This window comes from Bos mutus, chromosome 9 (assembly GCF_027580195.1).
Source record: "Bos mutus isolate GX-2022 chromosome 9, NWIPB_WYAK_1.1, whole genome shotgun sequence".
Classification (NCBI taxonomy): domain Eukaryota; kingdom Metazoa; phylum Chordata; class Mammalia; order Artiodactyla; family Bovidae; genus Bos; species Bos mutus.
In genome coordinates this window covers 33,521,346-33,539,646 of record NC_091625.1, presented here as the reverse complement: position 1 = coordinate 33,539,646, position 18,301 = coordinate 33,521,346, and the positions used below count along the sequence as shown (strand labels likewise).

Here is an 18,301-nt window from a genome sequence, read left to right as displayed (position 1 = left end):
GAAAGTCCCCTGGAGAAGGGAATGGCACCCACTGCAGTATTCTTGCCTGGAGAATTGCATGGACAGAAGAGCCTGGCAGGCTAGAGTCCATGGGGTTGCAAAGAGTCATATACGACTGAGTGACTAATACTTTCAATAGACATATAACGTTTAGGTTTACGGCGTACAGTGTGATGGTGTGATACACACATATATATTGCAAAATGATTAAGGTCAATTAACACATCAACTTACATAATTATAATTGTTTGATGTGGCAATAATATTTACTATCTACTCTCTTAGCAACTTTCAGGTATATGATACAGTATTGTTGACTACAGTTACCATGATGTACATTGATCCCCAGAACTCATAACTGTTTTATGAGCTTCATCAGAGAAAGAGAGAAAGCACCTTTTCTTGATCCTTATTAAATCCCCCCAAATCTAGTAGAGGACCGGCACATGGTAAGTCCTTAATAAATATTTGTCAATTTGAATAATTTCCAACTATATTATAAATTTCCCCCAAGGCAAGTGCCAAATCGTATCATTCTTCCTTATTCCTGAGTACTGAAGATCCGTTGCTCTCAGTGCATCCCCTGATGGATGCAGTCAAGTCCATTTCCACAGAAGAATTCTACCAAAGCTAACATCCCAAGACAATCTCAAAGAGTGCACACCTGGATCCAAACACTAACTGCTCCAGAACCTGCCCAGGTTCCACTATGCTCCTGTTATGAGACTCATGAATAAATACTGCTGATAAAATCTTAACAGTTAAAAAAAAATGCAATGGCAAATGTATTTCTATGTTTATTGAGCTCTTACTGCCTGCCAGGTCCCATGCTGGGAAGTTTATATAAATTAAATTAACATGATATGATCATTTGCCAATGTTTACAAAAATGACTGAATGGAGATTTGAAGAAACTAGAGTGAAAAGTTCAGAGTAAGCCCCAGCCCCGCCACTTACCAACTCTTACATGGGGCAACTTCTAGGCTTAACATAACATAATAACCTGCTAAGAGATTGTTATCTCTTAGCATAACAGAGATAATAACACCTGTTCTACCTACAGCAGAGCTATGTAAGGATCAAATAAATGATACAATGATGTTTCTGACACATGATAGGGATGTAATAAATGTTTAATAAAGAAATGATACATATAAATGTACTTTGTACATTTTTAAGTGATATACACATGTAAAGATGTAGCTAATTTTCTTTTTAAAAATATATTCCAAAGAAAAACATTTTTTTAAAAGTTTAGACATCGGTTGTTCACCTACAGAAGATTCTGAATTACCATCTGTAAGAACACTTCCTGGTAAACCTGCCTTCCAGGAAATTTTTACATTCTTAAATCCCCTTTGTCCTATGAAGCATTTTACAAATAACCTGAAATTTTAATATTTCTGCATTACATACATACATCATCACAGTCAAGTGAAACAGTCTTTAAGGAATCTGAAATATTATTTTGAAATGAATTATGCAGATTTAATTGTGCTATTCTAATCCCCAAAAAGTCACTGAAAGAGTATTGAATCTAAATACATCTACACAAAACTAAAAATTATTGTTAAAAATGATTAATTATCCATTCTAGATCATGGAAAGCAAGATTTTACCTTTTCTAAAAAGAGATTTTAGCCCCTGTACCTGTTTCGGGTGTTCGGAGTGATAGAGATGTTTTGGGACCCTTTCCCCAATAGGTATACGGAATGACAGAGAGATTAAATAAGGCGTAGGGCTCCAGCCCTTCCACAGTAAATCCAGGTTTAGATTGTTGTTCACTAGCCAGGAGCTAAAATAGAAGCACAAAATATTATTTTCTTAGGAAGAGAATCATAACCTTTTTTTTTTCCAAATTACAATCTTTAAACTTTGGTCCACATGAAAGTTAACCTTGCAGTTTTGGAAATGCTAATGTTGGTCAGTCCATGTTGTTCCACAACACTAGTGTATGTAACACACGAATGGTTAACACTAACCATACAGCAATCAGAGACAAGCTGTAAAACAGAATGCTCAGGAGTAATCTTTATAACCAAATGCTACAGAACAGCGAGGGAGATGGACTCAGCTAAGAAAGTGCAAATCAGTATAGGCAGGCCTGATGAAGATGGTACAGTCTGTTTGAAAACTAGAAGTTACTAGAACCAATGCCATACCTTAGAATGAGCACTAAATTCCACACTGTAGAAAATGATGCCCCAATCCACTGCTGGGGGAGCATTCCAGAGGATGTGAAATCTCGAAGCATTTCCTTCAATCATAAATGAAGACTCTGGAATGGCATCTGGGATAACCTTAGGGGTAAAGGAAAAGTTCCCTATGGGATGAAAGAAAGAACAGAGAGAAAAAAAAGGGGGGGATTATCAATTATTGCAGACACATGGAATATTAATAAAAATCACTGATAATTAGAACCAAAATAAAATTTTTCTTTCCTTTAATATACTCTGAAAATCATCCTTTTCTGACTGTTTCAGGCTGTAAATTTGGGTTAGGAGTTAAAAGGACTGCAAGCAAATCAACAGAAACTACTAAAGCTTTTTTTCCCTCTTAAAACATAATTTTAAAGGAAAAAAAAAAACCCAACCTTAAAATTTATTTAACAGAAAGTATGGAGAAGAGAGGGTAAGCAGGAATAAAATATCGTACCTGGCAGAGGCTTGAGGGATGTCTGAACAATTGTGAACTGATTAAATTTGGCTGGTTCCAAAACAGAGACGCTGGTCCTCTGACCGATTTCCTGAGCTGTGATAATCCGAAAACCATTGATCCAGAACAGCCGACCACTGTAGTACATCAGTGCATTCTGGGAAATGTCGGAGGTGCTCCAGGCTGCGAATTCTGTGATGGTGGTATCCCCAGCACTGCTGAAACAGGACGCCAATTAGCGTGTGTGTCTGGAGTGGGATAAGGGTTGGTACATTCAAGTAGAGAATTCAAGAGGAGAGAATGTGTGTTTGTTTAGTGTGTGTGTTTGAGAACAAACTTTGCGACAATAATTCTCGTTATTCTTAATTCTATGTAAAGTTGACTTTTTGCATTTTTTTCAGGAAGTATTCCTAAAGTAGATTTTCCAGGGCTTTCCTTACGAACGTGATATTGCAATAGCAAGTGTTACACAGATCTTAATAAATCCTCATGATTTTTCGTAATAACCCCACATCGAAGGCACAGCCCACTGATTGGTTTCTCCTCACTGCCTTCCTCTTGTTCTTGGTTAGTCATACTATTTACTCACCAATCTTTATTCTAAGCTGTTTGATCCTTCGCTTTATACTATTCACAACTGTCTGTTGCTTCATTGATACTTACCAATTTCCACAGTTTAGTCCAAATGCTCTGTTTCAGACCAGGGAATTCAAGTAAACAGAATGTCATTTAAAACTGCTTTTAAAGTTTTTTCTCAATGATGAGGAATTTTATAATGATTTTTACTTTAAAAATCTGCTTGGTTTACTCCGGTTTTCTAGTATTAATTACTCCGCTTTTCTAGTACTCAATAATAACTACCTCAGGGATTCTCAGCCTTTTAGAGTAGTCATTTCATTTTAAAAAAATGATTTCTCTAAATCTTTTAAAGTGTTGACACTCCCCTTTTAGAAAAATATGGCACTTAAAATAAAAATAAATACAAGTTTTGTTTTGAGAGTTTCATAATACCTCCTCGAGAAAACCAAAATTACCTCAGAGGACCTGGGAGTTGTGAGCCTTATAAAGAGAAACTACATTCACGCATACTATTCCCATAGTTCTTTTTCTTGTAAAAGATTCGTTATTCATACCGATTCAGATGTGAAGACAGCACCTGGCTTGCCTTTTGGACTTGCACCTCTTCTAATTTTACACTTTCTTGTTTCCACTTCTCATGAGACCTTTCCAGTATATCTCTTGGTGAAATATATAAAACCAAATTCCATATAGAAGGAAACTCACCAAGCAGGATGCACTTGACCTGAGAAGGCCGGCACTTCTGGACCGTGCACAGGGCTGCTGCAGCCTAGATCCTACAGATCTGTTCCTGTTAGCCTTGTTCACAAGTGGTTTATTCAGCATTCCCAAAACAGTCTCCAGGACAGAGACTTCCCTGCAGGCTGAGACTGGAAATCCCTTAATTGTCATTGGCTGGGATTGCCCCTCATGCCCAGCTGAAGACTTTTATTCTGTGAGTATCTTCTGGGCCAATCTAAAAATTCTTGACATCTGGTGTTCATCACAATTTCAGCACAACCTCCTCACTTGCAGGAAGTCAGTACCTCAAACCCTTCAGTCCACAGCAACAGGTAAAGCTGGATTTAAATCTAAGCTCAACAAAAAAAATCACTAAAAGGTAAATCCTTCCATGAAGCATGAGATACGTATAGAGGTCAGCTGAGGTTACTCTACTGGAGGTTTACTCATTTATTCAGCAAGTGTTGGGTGCCAGTTCTGTGGTGGCCACTAGGAATACAGTGGTAAATAAGACAAATGCAATTCCTGCCCTCCTAGAATATACAGCCTAGTAGAACAGGCAGGTAAGAAGCAAATAACTACATCACTGAATGACACTTTAAATGGAAAGGCAGAATGGGCTGGTCTGGTCAGAGAAAGCCTGTCTTAGAGAAAACCATGTTTAAGCTGAGCCATGCAGTCTGAACACAAAGTAACCAAGAGAAGCAAGTTTGGGGACCATTTTATTCAGAGAGAACAGCAAGGCATAGGCAACTTTAGAGCAATATACTCAGTTCTGACATGACTAAATATGCCTGAACTTTTATGACAGATGCACTCTTTTTAACCTCCAAGACAGATATGGTGTTATACTGATAATAGATTCATTATTTAATAAACCAAAGGGAATGGTTGTACATAGCAGAGGGAAGAACAGTCTGAAAAGCCACTTACAGTTGTCATCAAGTTCAGAGTATGCTGAAAGACAGTAAACAGCTAATCTCATCTTTATTGTTGCTTAGTCACTAAGTCACATCTGACTCTTTGTGACTCCATGGATTGCAGCCTACCAGGTTTCTCTGTCCATGGGATTTCTCCAGGCAAGAATATTGGAGTGGGTTGCCATTTCCTTCTCCAGGCAATCTTTCTGACCCAGAGATCAAACCTGTGTCTCCTGAATTGGCAGGTGAATTCTTTACCACTGAGCCACCAGGGAAGCCCAATCTCATCTCTACTGTATGCTAGAATTACACTGTTCAATAAGGTAGGCTACAGGTGACTACTGAGCCCTTAGCTACCAAAATTAAGGAACTGAATTTTTATGTTATTTAATCTTAGTTAACCTAGGTTAAAATTTTAAGCTAATATTTTATTTATATATTATAAATATATATATGATTTACTAGAAAACTTTTAAGTATTTTGGAAAAACTTGGGTACACAAATCAACTTTTTCAACTGTAAATTTTATAAAATCTAACTGCAGATCAAATATTTCCTATAAAAATTTAGTGTGCAAATTGAGATGTGTTATGTCTGTAAAATACACCCAGGCTATTAATTAGAATTAATGTGAAAAAAATGCAAATATCTCATTAATAATTTACCTATGTTTTTACTTTTTAAAATGAAGCAACTAGGAAGTTTATAATTATGTATGTAGCTCACATTATTTGTATTGGGCAGTGATGATCTAGACTAGAGGTAAGGAACTTGAAATGCCGAAGAAAGAATTTTGGTTTTAAATTAGGGAAAATTTTCTGCTTGTAAGATGGTTCTGGAATTCCTATCTTTATCTACCACTCTTTTTTCTGGTGTGATAAAAAGGCAACACTTACTTGGAGGGCAAAATGCCTGTCATTTGTATAACCTTGTCAAGATCTGCTGCACTCCATTGGGCATGCATACAAGGAAAATTAACCTTGAGACAAAGAAATGCATTTTTAAAGGAGAAACTCCCTTCTCTTATCTGCTGAATCCAACAGTATTGATTTTCTGGACACTTGAGAGCAGGACTCTCAAACAACGCCAGTTAGATTGTCCTCAGAGATGTGCAGACGCGTACAGAGAATCGTGATCCTTCAGGACACTGTCATTTGAGCACTGTCTGTATCACACAGACAGATTCTTTTGATAATCAGACTGCCAGTACTTCACAATTTCTAGGAAAAGGAACAGCCAGTTTTCTATGGTTCACAACTGGGAAACTAGCTAGAGCTATACGTTATAGCTGATATAAAATAAATGATTAATCAGATTGCTCTGTATACGCTTATATGCATTATAGGTATACATATACATATATATATATAGCTTCCTGGTGGCTCAGATGGCAAAAGTCTGCCTGCAATGCAGGAGACCTGGGTTCGATTCCTGAGTTGGGAATATCCCCTGGAGAAGGGAATGGCTACCCACTCCAGTATTCTTGCCTGGAGAATTCCAGGACAGAGGAGCCTGGCAGGCTATAGTCCATGGGGTCACAAAGAGTTTTACACAACTGAGTGACTGAGGATACATACACCTTTATATACATATATACATATATATATATATACACACACATATACACTCCATTATATATTTATATATGTATACATATTCCTTTTTCATATTCTCTATGATTAAGAATTTTTCCATAAACCAAACAAAAGTATTTTTTAATCTAAAAGTAATCTTGAAATTGTATTCATAGAACAGGAACTTTTGGCCTTTGTAAGATTAGACTCTCTTGAAAATTTGATGAAATGATGGATGCTCAGCTTCCAAGCACTCACACACATCCTAATGCCAGCCATGAATGGGGGTCCAAGAACCCAGTATTAGAAATCTCTGCCCTAGAGCAGGACCTTTTGCTTTACTTTAACCTTTTCCTGACTACCTCTCCAATTTACTGTGTGACAGTCAGCAAATTTATACACATCTCTGTTTCAATGTCCTCATCTATGAAATAAAATGACCTCTAAATTCTCCCTCTGACTGCTGTTCTCTAATGACTTTTTGTCCTTATTTTATTTTGAGATATGTAACTGTTTCCTTGAAGTTAAAAACTATTGGCTGTTTAAACTAAAAATAGTAATAAACATGGATTTTATAGTATAGGTAAAAGTAAAATATATGACAATAAGAGCACAAAGAGTGGAGGGTAATAATTGGAAACATATCATTATAAAGTTTTAAATCATCTCTTTAACAAGTGGTGCTGGGAAAACTGGTCAACCACTTGTAAAAGAATGAAACTAGAACACTTTCTAACACCCTACACAAAAATAAACTCAAAATGGATTAAAGATCTAAACGTAAGACCATAAGAGAACATAGGCGAACATAGAGGAGAACATAGGCGAAACACTTTCCAACATACATCACAGCAGGATCCTCTATGACCCACCTCCCAGAATATTGGAAATCAAAGCAAAAATAAACAAATGGGACCTAATTAAAATTAAAAGCTTCTGCACAACAAAGGAAACTATAAGTAAGGTGAAAAGACAGCCTTCAAAATGGGAGAAAATAACAGCAAATGAAGCAACTGACAAACAACTAATCTCAAAAATATACAAGCAACTCCTACAGCTCAATTCCAGAAAAATAAACGACCCAATCAAAAAATGGGCCAAAGAACTAAATAGACATTTCTCCAAAGAAGACATACAGATGGCTAACAAACACATGAAAAGATGCTCAACATCACTCATTATCAGAGAAATGCAAATCAAAACCACTATGAGGTACCATTTCACGCCAGTCAGAATGGCTGTGATCCAAAAGTCTACAAGCAATAAATGCTGGAGAGGGTGTGGAGAAAAGGGAACCCTCTTACACTGTTGGTGGGAATGCAAACTAGTACAGCCACTATGGAGAACTGTGGAGATTCCTTAAAAAACTGGAAATACAACTGCCTTATGACCCAGCAATCCCACTGCTGGGCATACACACTGAGGAAACCAGAATTGAAAGAGACACATGTACCCCAATGTTCATCGCAGCACTGTTTATAATAGCCAGGACATGGAATCAACCTAGATGTCCATCAGCAGATGAATGGATAAGAAAGCTGTGGAACATATACACAATGGAGTATTATTCAGCCATTAAAAAGAATACATTTGAATCAGTTCTAATGAGGTGGATGAAACTGGAGCCTATTATACAGAGTGAAGTAAGCCAGAAAGAAAAAAACACCAATACAGTATACCAACACATATATATGGAATTTAGAAAGATAGTAACGATAACCCTGTATGCGAGACAGCAAAAGAGACACAGATGTATAGAACAGTCTTTTGGACTCTGTGGGAGAGGGAGAGAGTGGGATGATTTGGGAGAATGGCATTGAAACATGTATAATATCATATATGAAACAAATCGCCAGTCCAGGTTAGATGTATTATACAGGATGCTTGGGGCTGGTGCACTGGCATGACCCAGAGGGATGGTACGGGGAGGGAGGTGGGTGGGGGGTTCAGGATGGGGAACATGTGTATACCCATGGTGGATTCATGTTGATGTATGGCAAAACCAATACAATATTGTAAAGTAAAAAATAAAAAAAATAAAAAAATAAAAGTGCAACATAAAAACTAAAAAATATAATAAAATAAAATCATTTATGAAATAAGAACACTTTGAATATGACAATGGTAAGTTGAAGATGTTTACTGTTAAAACATGTATAATATCATGTATGAAACGAGTCGCCAGTCCAGGTTCGATGCACGATGCTGGATGCTTGGGGCTGGTGCACTGGGACAACCCAGAGGGATGGTATGGGGAGGGAGGAGGGAGGAGGGTTCAGGATGGGGAACTCATGTATATCTGGGGCAGATTCATTTCAATAAAAAAATAAAATAAAATAAAAGAGACTAAAAATAAATAAATAAATAAACAAAAGTGCTTATTTTACTCTCTAAAGCAATCTAAAGAAAATTATAAATACACATAATTTAAATGTCATGAGAGGAGATAAAATGGAATACTAAAATAGTGTTTTATTCACTGTCAAAAATGCGTAAAGTAGAATAGAGGAATAAACAGCTGATGAGACTAATTGAAGTCAAACACCAAGATGGTAGACTTAAATTCAAGCATATCAATAAATAATTATATTAGATGTAAATGAACCAAACACCCCAATTAAAAGGCAGAAACTGTCAGACTGCATAAAAAAGCAAAAACTTATATGCTGTTTACAAGGAACACACTTTAAGGGTAAAGACAAAAATTGAAAGTAAAGAGATAAAGAGCTATGCCCTGCAAACTAAGCATAAGAATGCTGCTATGACTTTCTTAATGTCCTAATATCAAAAATATTAATGTCCAAGGTAAAAAGCAGCGGCTGTGCTTTGCTGGAGCAGCCGTGAAGAGATACCCCATCCAAGGTAAGAGAAACCCATGTAAGATGGTAGGCATTGAGAGAGGGCATCAGAGGGCAGACAGACAGAAACCACAATCACAGACAGCTAGCCAATCTGATCACACGGACCACAGCCTTGTCTAACTCAGTGAAACTAAGCCATGCCGTGTGGGGCCACCCAAGACAGATGGGTCATGGTGGAGAGACATGACAGAATGTGGTCCACTGGAGAAGGGAATGGCAAACCACTTCAGTATTCTTGCCTTGAGAACCCCATGAACAGTATGAAAAGGCAAAAATAGGACACTGAAAGAGGAACTCCCCAGGTCAGTAGGTGCTCAATATGCTACTGGAGATCAGTGGAGAAATAACTCCAGAAAGAATGAAGGGATGGAGTCAAAGCAAAAACAATACCCAGCTGTGGATGTGACTGGTGATAGAAGCAAGGTCCAATGCTGTAAAGAGCAATATTGCATAGGAACCTGGAATGTCAGGTCCATGAATCAAGGCAAATGGGAAGTGGTCAAACAGGAGATGGCAAGAGTGAACATCGACATTCTAGGAATCAGCGAACTAAGATGGACTGGAATGGGTGAATTTAACTCAGATGACCATTATATCTACTACTGTGGACAGGAATCCCTTAGAAGAAATGGAGTAGCCATCATGGTCAACAAGAGAGTCTGAAATGCAGTACTCAAATGCATCTTTTGGATGCAATCTCAAAAACTACAGAATGATCTCTGCATTTCCAAGGCAAACCATTCAATATCACGGTAATCCAAGTCTATGCCCTGACCAGTAATGCTGAAGAAGCTGAAGTTGAACAGTTCTATGAAGACCTACAAGACCTTCTAGAACTAACACCCAAAAAAGATGTCCTTTTCATTATAGGGGACTGGAATGCAAAAGTAGAAAGTCAATAAACACCTGGAGTAACAGACAAATTTGGCCTTGGAGTACAGAATGAAGCAGGGCAAAGGCTAATAGAGTTCTGCCAAGAGAATGCACTGGTCATAACAAACACCCTCTTCCAACAACACAAGAGAAAACTCTACACAGGGACATCACCAGATGGTCAACACTGAAATCAGACTGATTATATTCTTTGCATCCAAAGAGAGAGAAACTCTATATAGTCAGCAAAAACAAGACCGGGAGCTGACTGTGGCTCAGATCATGAACTCCTTATTGCCAAATTCAGACTGAAATTGAAGAAAGTGGAGAAAACCACTAGGCCATTCAGGTAGACCTAAATCAAATCCCTTATGATTATACAGTGGAAGTGAGAAATAGATTTAAAGGACTAGATCTGATAGACAGAGTCCCTGATGAACTCTGGACGGAGGTTCGTGACATTGTACAGGAGACAGGAATTAGGACAATCCCGAAGAAAAAAAATGCAAAAAAGCAAAATGGGTGTCTGAAAAGGCCTTGCAAATAGCTGTGAAAAGAAGGGAAGTGAAAAGCAAAGGGGAAAAGGAAAGACATAACCATTTGAATGCAGAGTTCTAAAGAATAGCAAGGGGAGATAAGAAAGCCTTCTTCAGAGATCAATGCAAAGAAATAGAGGAAAACAATAGAATGGGAAAGACTAGATCTCTTCAAGAAAATTAGAGATACCAAGGGAACATTTTATGCAAAGATGGGCTCAATAAAGAACAGAAATGCTAGGGACCTAACAGAAGCAGAAGATATTAAGAAGAGGTGCAAGAACACACAGAAGAACTGTACAAAAAAGATCTTCACAACCCAGATAATCACAATGGTGTGATCACTCACCTAGAGCCAGACATCCTGGAATGTGAAGTCAAGTGGGCCTTAGAAAGCATCACAAAACTAATACAATATTGTAAAGTTTAAAAATAAAATAAAATTTTAAAAAAATAAAAAGAAAGCATCACTACGAACAAAGCTAGTGGAGATGATGGAATTCCAGTTGAGCTCTTTCAAATCCTAAAAGATGATGCTGGTGAAAGTGCTGCTCTCAATATGCCAGCAAATTTGGAAAACTCAGCAGTGTAACAGGACTGGAAAAGGTCAGTTTTCATTCCAATCCCAAAGAAAGGCAATGCCAAAGAATGCTCAAACTACCACACAATTGCACTCATCTCACAAGCTAGTAAAGTAATGCTCAAAATTCTCCAAGCCAGGCTTCAGCAATACGTGAACTGTGAACTTCCAGATATTCAAGCTGGTTTTAGAAAAGGCAGAGGAACCAGAGATCAAATTGCCAACATCCGCTGGATTATTGAAAAAGCAAGAGAGTTCCAGAAAAACATCTATTTCTGCGTTATTGACTATGCCAAAGCCTTTGACTGTGTGGATCACAATAAACTGTGGAAAATTCTGAAAGGGATGGGAATACCAGAACACCTGACCTGCCTCTTGAGAAATGTGTATGCAGGTCAGGAAGCAACAGTTAGAACTAGACATGGAACAACAGAATGGTTCCACAGAGGAAAATGAGTATGTCAAGGCTGTATATTGTCACCCTGCTTATTTAACTTATATGCAGAATACATCATGAGAAATGCTGGGCTGGAAGAAGCACAAGCTGGAATCAAGATTACCAGGAGAAATATCTATAACCTCAGATATACAGATGACACCACCCTTATGGCAGAAAGTGAAGAAGAACTAGAGCCTCTTGATGAAAGTGAAAGAGGAGAGTGAAAAAGTTGGCTTAAAGCTCACATTCAGAAAACTAAGGTCATGGCATCCAGTCCCATCTCTTCATGGCAAATAAATGGGGAAAGAGTGGAAACAGTGGCTGACTTTATTTTTCTGGGCTCCAAAATCACTGCAGATGGTGATTGCAGCCATGAAATTAAAAGATGCTTGCTCCTTAGAAAGAAAGTTATGACCATCCTAGATAGCATATTAAAAAGTAGAGACATTACTTTGCCAACAAAGGTCTGTCTAGTCAAAGCTATGGTTTTTCCAGTGGTCATGTATGGATGTGAGATTTGGACTATAAAGAGGGTTGAGTGCAAAAGATGCTTTTGAACTGTGGTGTTGGAGAAGACTCTTGAGAGTCCCTTGGACTGCAAGGAGATCCAACCAGTCCATCCTAAAGGAGATCAGTCCTGGGTGTTCTTTGGGAGGACTGATGTTGAAGCTGAAACTCCAATACTTTGGCCACCTCATGCGAAGAGCTGACTCACTGCAAAAGACCATAATCCTGGGAAAGATTGAGGGCAGGAGGAGAAGGGGGTGACAGAGGATGAGATGGTTGGATGGCATCACTGACTCAATGGACATGGGTTTGGGTGTACTCCAGGAGCTGGTGATGGACAGGGAGGCCTGGCATGCTGCAGTTCATGGGGTGCAAAGAGTCGGACATGACTGAGTGACTGAACTGAACTGAACTGAATACCAAAATAGTCTTTAAGATTAAGAGTATTACCATAGATTAATGAGAATATTTTATAGTGACAAAAGGAAATATAATCAAGTATATAGATAAGAATACTAAACACAAAGCATTCAAATTGATCAACTAAAGAGGTCTACTGCTGCTGCTGCTGCTAAGTCGCTTCAGTCGTGTCCGACTCTGTGCGACCCCGTAGACGGCAGCCCACCAGGCTCTGCCGTCCCTGGGATTCTCCAGGCAAGAACACTGGAGTGGGTTGCCATTGCCTTCTCCAAAAGATGTCTACAGGCCTGTCTATAATCATAGTTAGAGACTGTGTTAAGAAGCATAGAAACCTATCCACTCATTTCCTAGGCTCTTGAGGGGCATACTCCTCAGTGCCTCTACTGGACTCTCTTTATATCCCATTGCCATATTCACCCTGGTGGCAGTTTAGTCAGCTAAGTCATGTCTCACTCTTGCGATCTCATGGTCTGTAGCCCACCAGGTTCCTCTGTCCATAGGATTCTCCAGGCAAGAACATTGGAGTGAGGTGCCATTTCCTTCTCCAGGAGATCTTTCCAACCCAGGAATCGAACCCAAGTCTCTGTCATTGCAGGTACATTCTTTACCAACTGAGCTAAGAGGAAAGCCATAGAATATTCACCATGTTCTACACTAATTAGTTGTTTACAAACTCATCTTTCCTTGCAAGCACAATGTCTGCAAACACAGTGGATAGTTAGTGAATGTTTAGTGAAAGAATAAATGAATTCTTAAGCACTATCATTTATAACTAAGGGGCAAGTTACTTTCTCTTTTTCAACCAATTACCTTCAGTATTACTCACCTTTGACCCCGAAGAACAGCTGTATACAGGTGAATACACTGACTGTCTTGAACCAACCAATATAGGAACCCATCACTAAGGTCTAAAGTTAAAGCAATTACCTAAATAGAAAATAAGGAAAGAAAACAAATCAAATACATGTTTAATCTTTGTGATTACATCATGCTTAAGCTACAGATTTCTCTTCAGCATCTTCTTTGGAATAATAAACTTAGTGATTTTTACCTTTTACTGAGTATAAATATCATATATATATGCTTATTACTATGTAGTTTGGATATAAGCACTGGTTTCCTAAAAATCCTCAAATGGCAGGAACTATCTATTATTCACTTCTATATACTTATCTCTAGTGGTTCTCAAAGTTTGATTTTTGGACTACCAGGATCAGCATCACCTGGGAACTTGTTACAAATACAAATTTTCAACCACACTCCAGGTCCTACTGAATGAGGAACTTTGAACCACTGTGCCAAGCCTTGTCTAAAGCTAGCACAACTTTGGACTCTTCAGCCACATAAGTCAGTGAATCTGATCGTTGTTTAAATCAGTTGTTCTCAAACATTGCTGCAGATTAGAATTACCTGTGATTCTTTAAATATATCAATTTCCAGTCTGGCATTCTGTTAAATTTTGATCTCTGGAGATGGTACCCAGTCTCCAGTGTGTCTTCAAATTCCCCAGATAATTCCAATGTGTCACCAAGTTTGAGAACCAACCATTCAAGCCATTTTAAATTATATTAATATCTGTTAATTACAACCAAAAACATGCTGATAACTTTCTAAAATACAATATAGACATGGTTTTCACGTGATACAATTGGATAGAGTCGTGTACATATGGAACTTTAGTCCCATTTCCAGCTGACATCTTACAACCACTTTTTATTACTCTCTCTTTGTCTTCTTGTTACAATTTGTGTCTTAAGTCCATTTGATTAGGTGAGACCTGTGGAAAGACTGAGTCTCCTATGAAATAGAGTGCAAGAGATAGAATTTACAATCCAAGGGATCTTTTTTGCTTTCTTTGGCTTTATAGGTATTGAGATTACAAGGAGTCTGACCTCAGAGTAGTGGAGTCTTTCTAGAGCAGACCTGGAGGCTAAGAGGTATCAGATAAAATAAAGTTGATGACTATACCTTTAGCAAGATATAACAGCATATAAACAAAAACATCAATCAGGGAAAAATATAAAAAGAATGCAATGAAGTATCCAAGAACTAAAAGTACTTGGTTACCCAAGACTTGCTATAAAGAAATAATCTCAAGTTTCATGGCTGCCAGAACCTTCAGTCATCATATGAATCACAGCCTTTTGTCTTTAAGAAAACTCAACCTACTCTTTTTCCAAAAGGTAGAAAACTATTCTAGCAATTCCCAGCCTTTGGGGAATTGAATTATGTCCTTGCTTCAGGCTAAAAGAGATTTATTGATAATTTTTCCAGTTAAAGTGAAACCAAGTTAATATTGCTTTTTATCTATAATGAGATGCCCTCGAGTTTTATAAATCACAGATTAACTCTACTTTATCTCTTAAAAAAGAAGATTCTATGACTCCCTTTGCTGAAATACGACAAACTATGTCAGCCATAAGTCAAATTCAGGGGATGGGTCATTACCCCATTCCTTTACACAAGCCATTGGAGCCCATGGTTAAAGAGTGTCAGAGGGTGTTCCATAAACCTTTGGAAACCATCATTATGTCTAACAAAGCCCATCCCTTGGAAATAATCCCTTTGATCTAAATTAAAACCTTGAAGTTTAATCCTGTGGTAAAATGTACTATATACTATGAGTCCTACATCTTTTCACTTTAAAGGAATATCTCATTTCATTTTCCCTTTTCATCATACAAATGAGTCTTTCTATAAATGACTTTTATTATACCTGTTGATTTCAAAGTTATCTTATGACTCCATGATAAATTTGTGAGTAACATGTAAAGGAATGACAATGAGAGGGAAGGCTTTACTCAGTGTAAAACATATTACCTTCAAAACACTCACTAGCATTAACAGAGACAGATGAATAAAACATCAAACAGCGGAACCAGAACACATATTGGCACAAGCAGCAGCACCATTAGCCAGCCTGAGAGAGAATCTGGAGTGGATTTTAAATAAAAATGTATTTCCTCAAACATGCTGAGATGTCTAAAAATTCACTCATTTATAGAAAAGTTCCCAGGGCCACTCCAGGGCAATCCTGAGTAGATGTTTCCCAAAGGACGAGATCAGGACAGCAGGGTGATTGCAGACGAAGTCAAGGGGATGAATAGGAAGTTACTCTTGAGATACTATTATCTTTAATATGCCTTTAAAAAAAGAGTTTTTCCCCTAAAATTTTTTTATTGAAACATAAAAAATATACTTTGTATTCAGACTCAAGTGGCCCCAAAATACAATTAAGGGATCTTTTCATTATTTGACAGAAATGAATAATCTCTGGTGTGTAAACTTTATTTCTTTTAAATACCTGTGTTATAATCTGTATATGAAAATCTTAGGAATTATAACCAGCATGTCTTTTGGAATTGAGGATCAAATGACTCAACAATTTGTTTGTTTGTTTATAAATGATCTGGTATACCTATACTATGTATGTTTTATCTCTATTGACAACAAAAAGGGATAAAATTTTTAAGAAATATTAAATAGAAATAGTATGAATGATTTATTTCTTCCTCACACTTTTCAGTAATTTCTAAAATTTCTACAGTAGACATATTCTTAAGATCATCAGAAAAAATAAAATTTCAAAATATAGATGGATAGCTAGAGGGAACCTAAACAGGATCAAGAAAAATAGATATTGCTTCTAGAAGTTGAGGAAGTAAAAAAATTTGCCTTAGAATCATTTCTCTTAATATATTAGTGCATTTTTTAGATTGAGTTACAAAATATAACAACTATTGAGTGGTTGTTCTCACTACTTCCCATGAATTATCTCATTTAATCATCACAACAACCCTAAGAAGGAGGACAATTGTTAATATTCCCATTACTCAGTTAATGAAGCAGTCACAGAGAAGTCAAATAACTTTCCTAGGAGCTGCATAGTTATTAGAGCAGTCAGTACCAGAAACTGACTAAAAATAATAAAACACCTAATAATCACCCAAGAAGACGTTCTCAAATATCTGATAGAATTCCTAAAGACTATAAAAATGGACAAATTAAGATGCTCTTAAAGTGTGAGTCCATTCAAGATAAAGCAAAATATAAAAATCTCCATATTATATTTTATTTAATCAATTATGACAATCAAATAAGACTTAGAGAAATTTGGTTATACCAAGATCTTACCATAGTAGTATTTCCTTTCAGATTCTACCTGAAGTATTCACAACAAGTGGAAATAGTATTATTATAACTATACAACAGCATTATTTAGTATAATTAAATGATCAGATCTTATGTTTTGAACTTTCACCTTTTTCCCAGAAAACCAAGGCTGTGCCTGTAATACAAGTGGACTTTCTCCATTTAGCCTGGTACTTTCAACTGAATATAACGTGGTCCAGTAGAGATATCCACCGACCGAGTCCACCACCATATCATTTACCAGCAACTTCACGTGAGTCACGATGTCTGTGTGTCCTGTCAACACAGACTGCCTTTGAATCTATGAAATAATCATAACTCAGTTTTAGTGATTTTTAAATGGCATCATTATTTCTGAATAGTTTATTGCAATTGTTAGTAAATTACTGCATTCATCCATTCATTTCTCCAACCATAAATACTTACTGGCACTCTGTGCTGAGTCATGCGCCTAGCTTGGGGAATGTAATTACAAGGAAGCTTACTCCTTTTCATGTCTCCAAAGAGAAAGGAGATACACTTATTTTGAGTTAATACTTGCTGTTTCTAATCATACACCTAGACAATCAACACATAATCAAAACATAAGAATGTATTTGATTAGATTCCCAAAGATGTATACTCCAAATAGTGATGTCTCTCCTTGCTCCTCTCTGTTTAATCTCCCTAATATTAATTACTATAATTAAGTACCAATTATATGCCAGGCACCGTACGTCTTTTTTATCTTTAAAATATTAGTTATTATAACCCTCACATTAAGCCTGTAAAGAATTTCCATTTCCTACTTTTTCACAAGTAAAGCTGGGTTCAAAGAGGTGAAGTGATTTTTCAAGAAGTTAAATCATTTTATAAGAAACAGAGCAAATACTTGAAACCAGGTTTTATACTACTCTCCCACTTCCTCCTTCAAAACTATTTTCATACTAATCCATTTTGGGAATCATTCTCTGATTAACCCCACTCAGCTCCATTCTGCCTACAAGTCATTGGCACTTATGAATTCAGACTATATCATATTACTTTGCTTCTAAAGACAATGCTCTGTCCCTGGAGAAATGGCAACCCACTCTACTATACTTGCCTGGAAAATTCCATGGACAGAGGAGCCTGGTGGGCTACAGTCTATGGAGTCACAAAGAATCGGACACGACTGAGCACACACAACAACAATGCTCTGTGTGCTTCTTCTAATGATTCACGATGTTTTCTTTTTTGGCACTGGTCTTAGCTGTGGCATGTGCTATCTAGTTTCCTAACCAGGAATCGAACCCAGGCCCCCCCCAGGAACTGGGAATGTCTTACCCACTGGACCACCAAGGAAGTCCCCATGAATTTATTTTTATGTCATGAAAAGAGCAGGGGCAAGTGGTGATGGTTGTGCAGCAAACACACTAAAAACCACTGCATTTTATATAATCGAAGGTTGAGTTTTATGGTACATAAATTATATCTCAACAAAGCTGATATATTTTTTTCAAAGG

At 37.3% G+C, this 18,301-nt stretch overlaps 1 protein-coding gene across 7 annotated transcripts in view; it reads right to left on the bottom strand.

Moving 5' to 3' along the window:
* Window positions 1-18,301, bottom strand: part of ROS1 (ROS proto-oncogene 1, receptor tyrosine kinase) — a 119,485-nt gene that overhangs the window by 60,999 nt on the left and 40,185 nt on the right. For 4 of the 7 annotated variants that reach the window (XM_070376378.1, XM_070376373.1, XM_070376375.1 and 1 more), the window contains 5 exons: window positions 16,927-17,118; window positions 13,492-13,592; window positions 2,656-2,873; window positions 2,163-2,323; window positions 1,651-1,795 (listed from right to left, as the gene is read on the bottom strand). In XM_070376378.1, the coding sequence (XP_070232479.1) occupies window positions 1,651-1,795; window positions 2,163-2,323; window positions 2,656-2,873; window positions 13,492-13,592; window positions 16,927-17,118 (817 nt within the window). The remainder of the gene's footprint in view (window positions 1-1,650; window positions 1,796-2,162; window positions 2,324-2,655; window positions 2,874-13,491; window positions 13,593-16,926; window positions 17,119-18,301) is intronic. The other 3 variants (XM_070376377.1, XM_070376374.1, XM_070376379.1) reach the window with 1 other exon arrangement.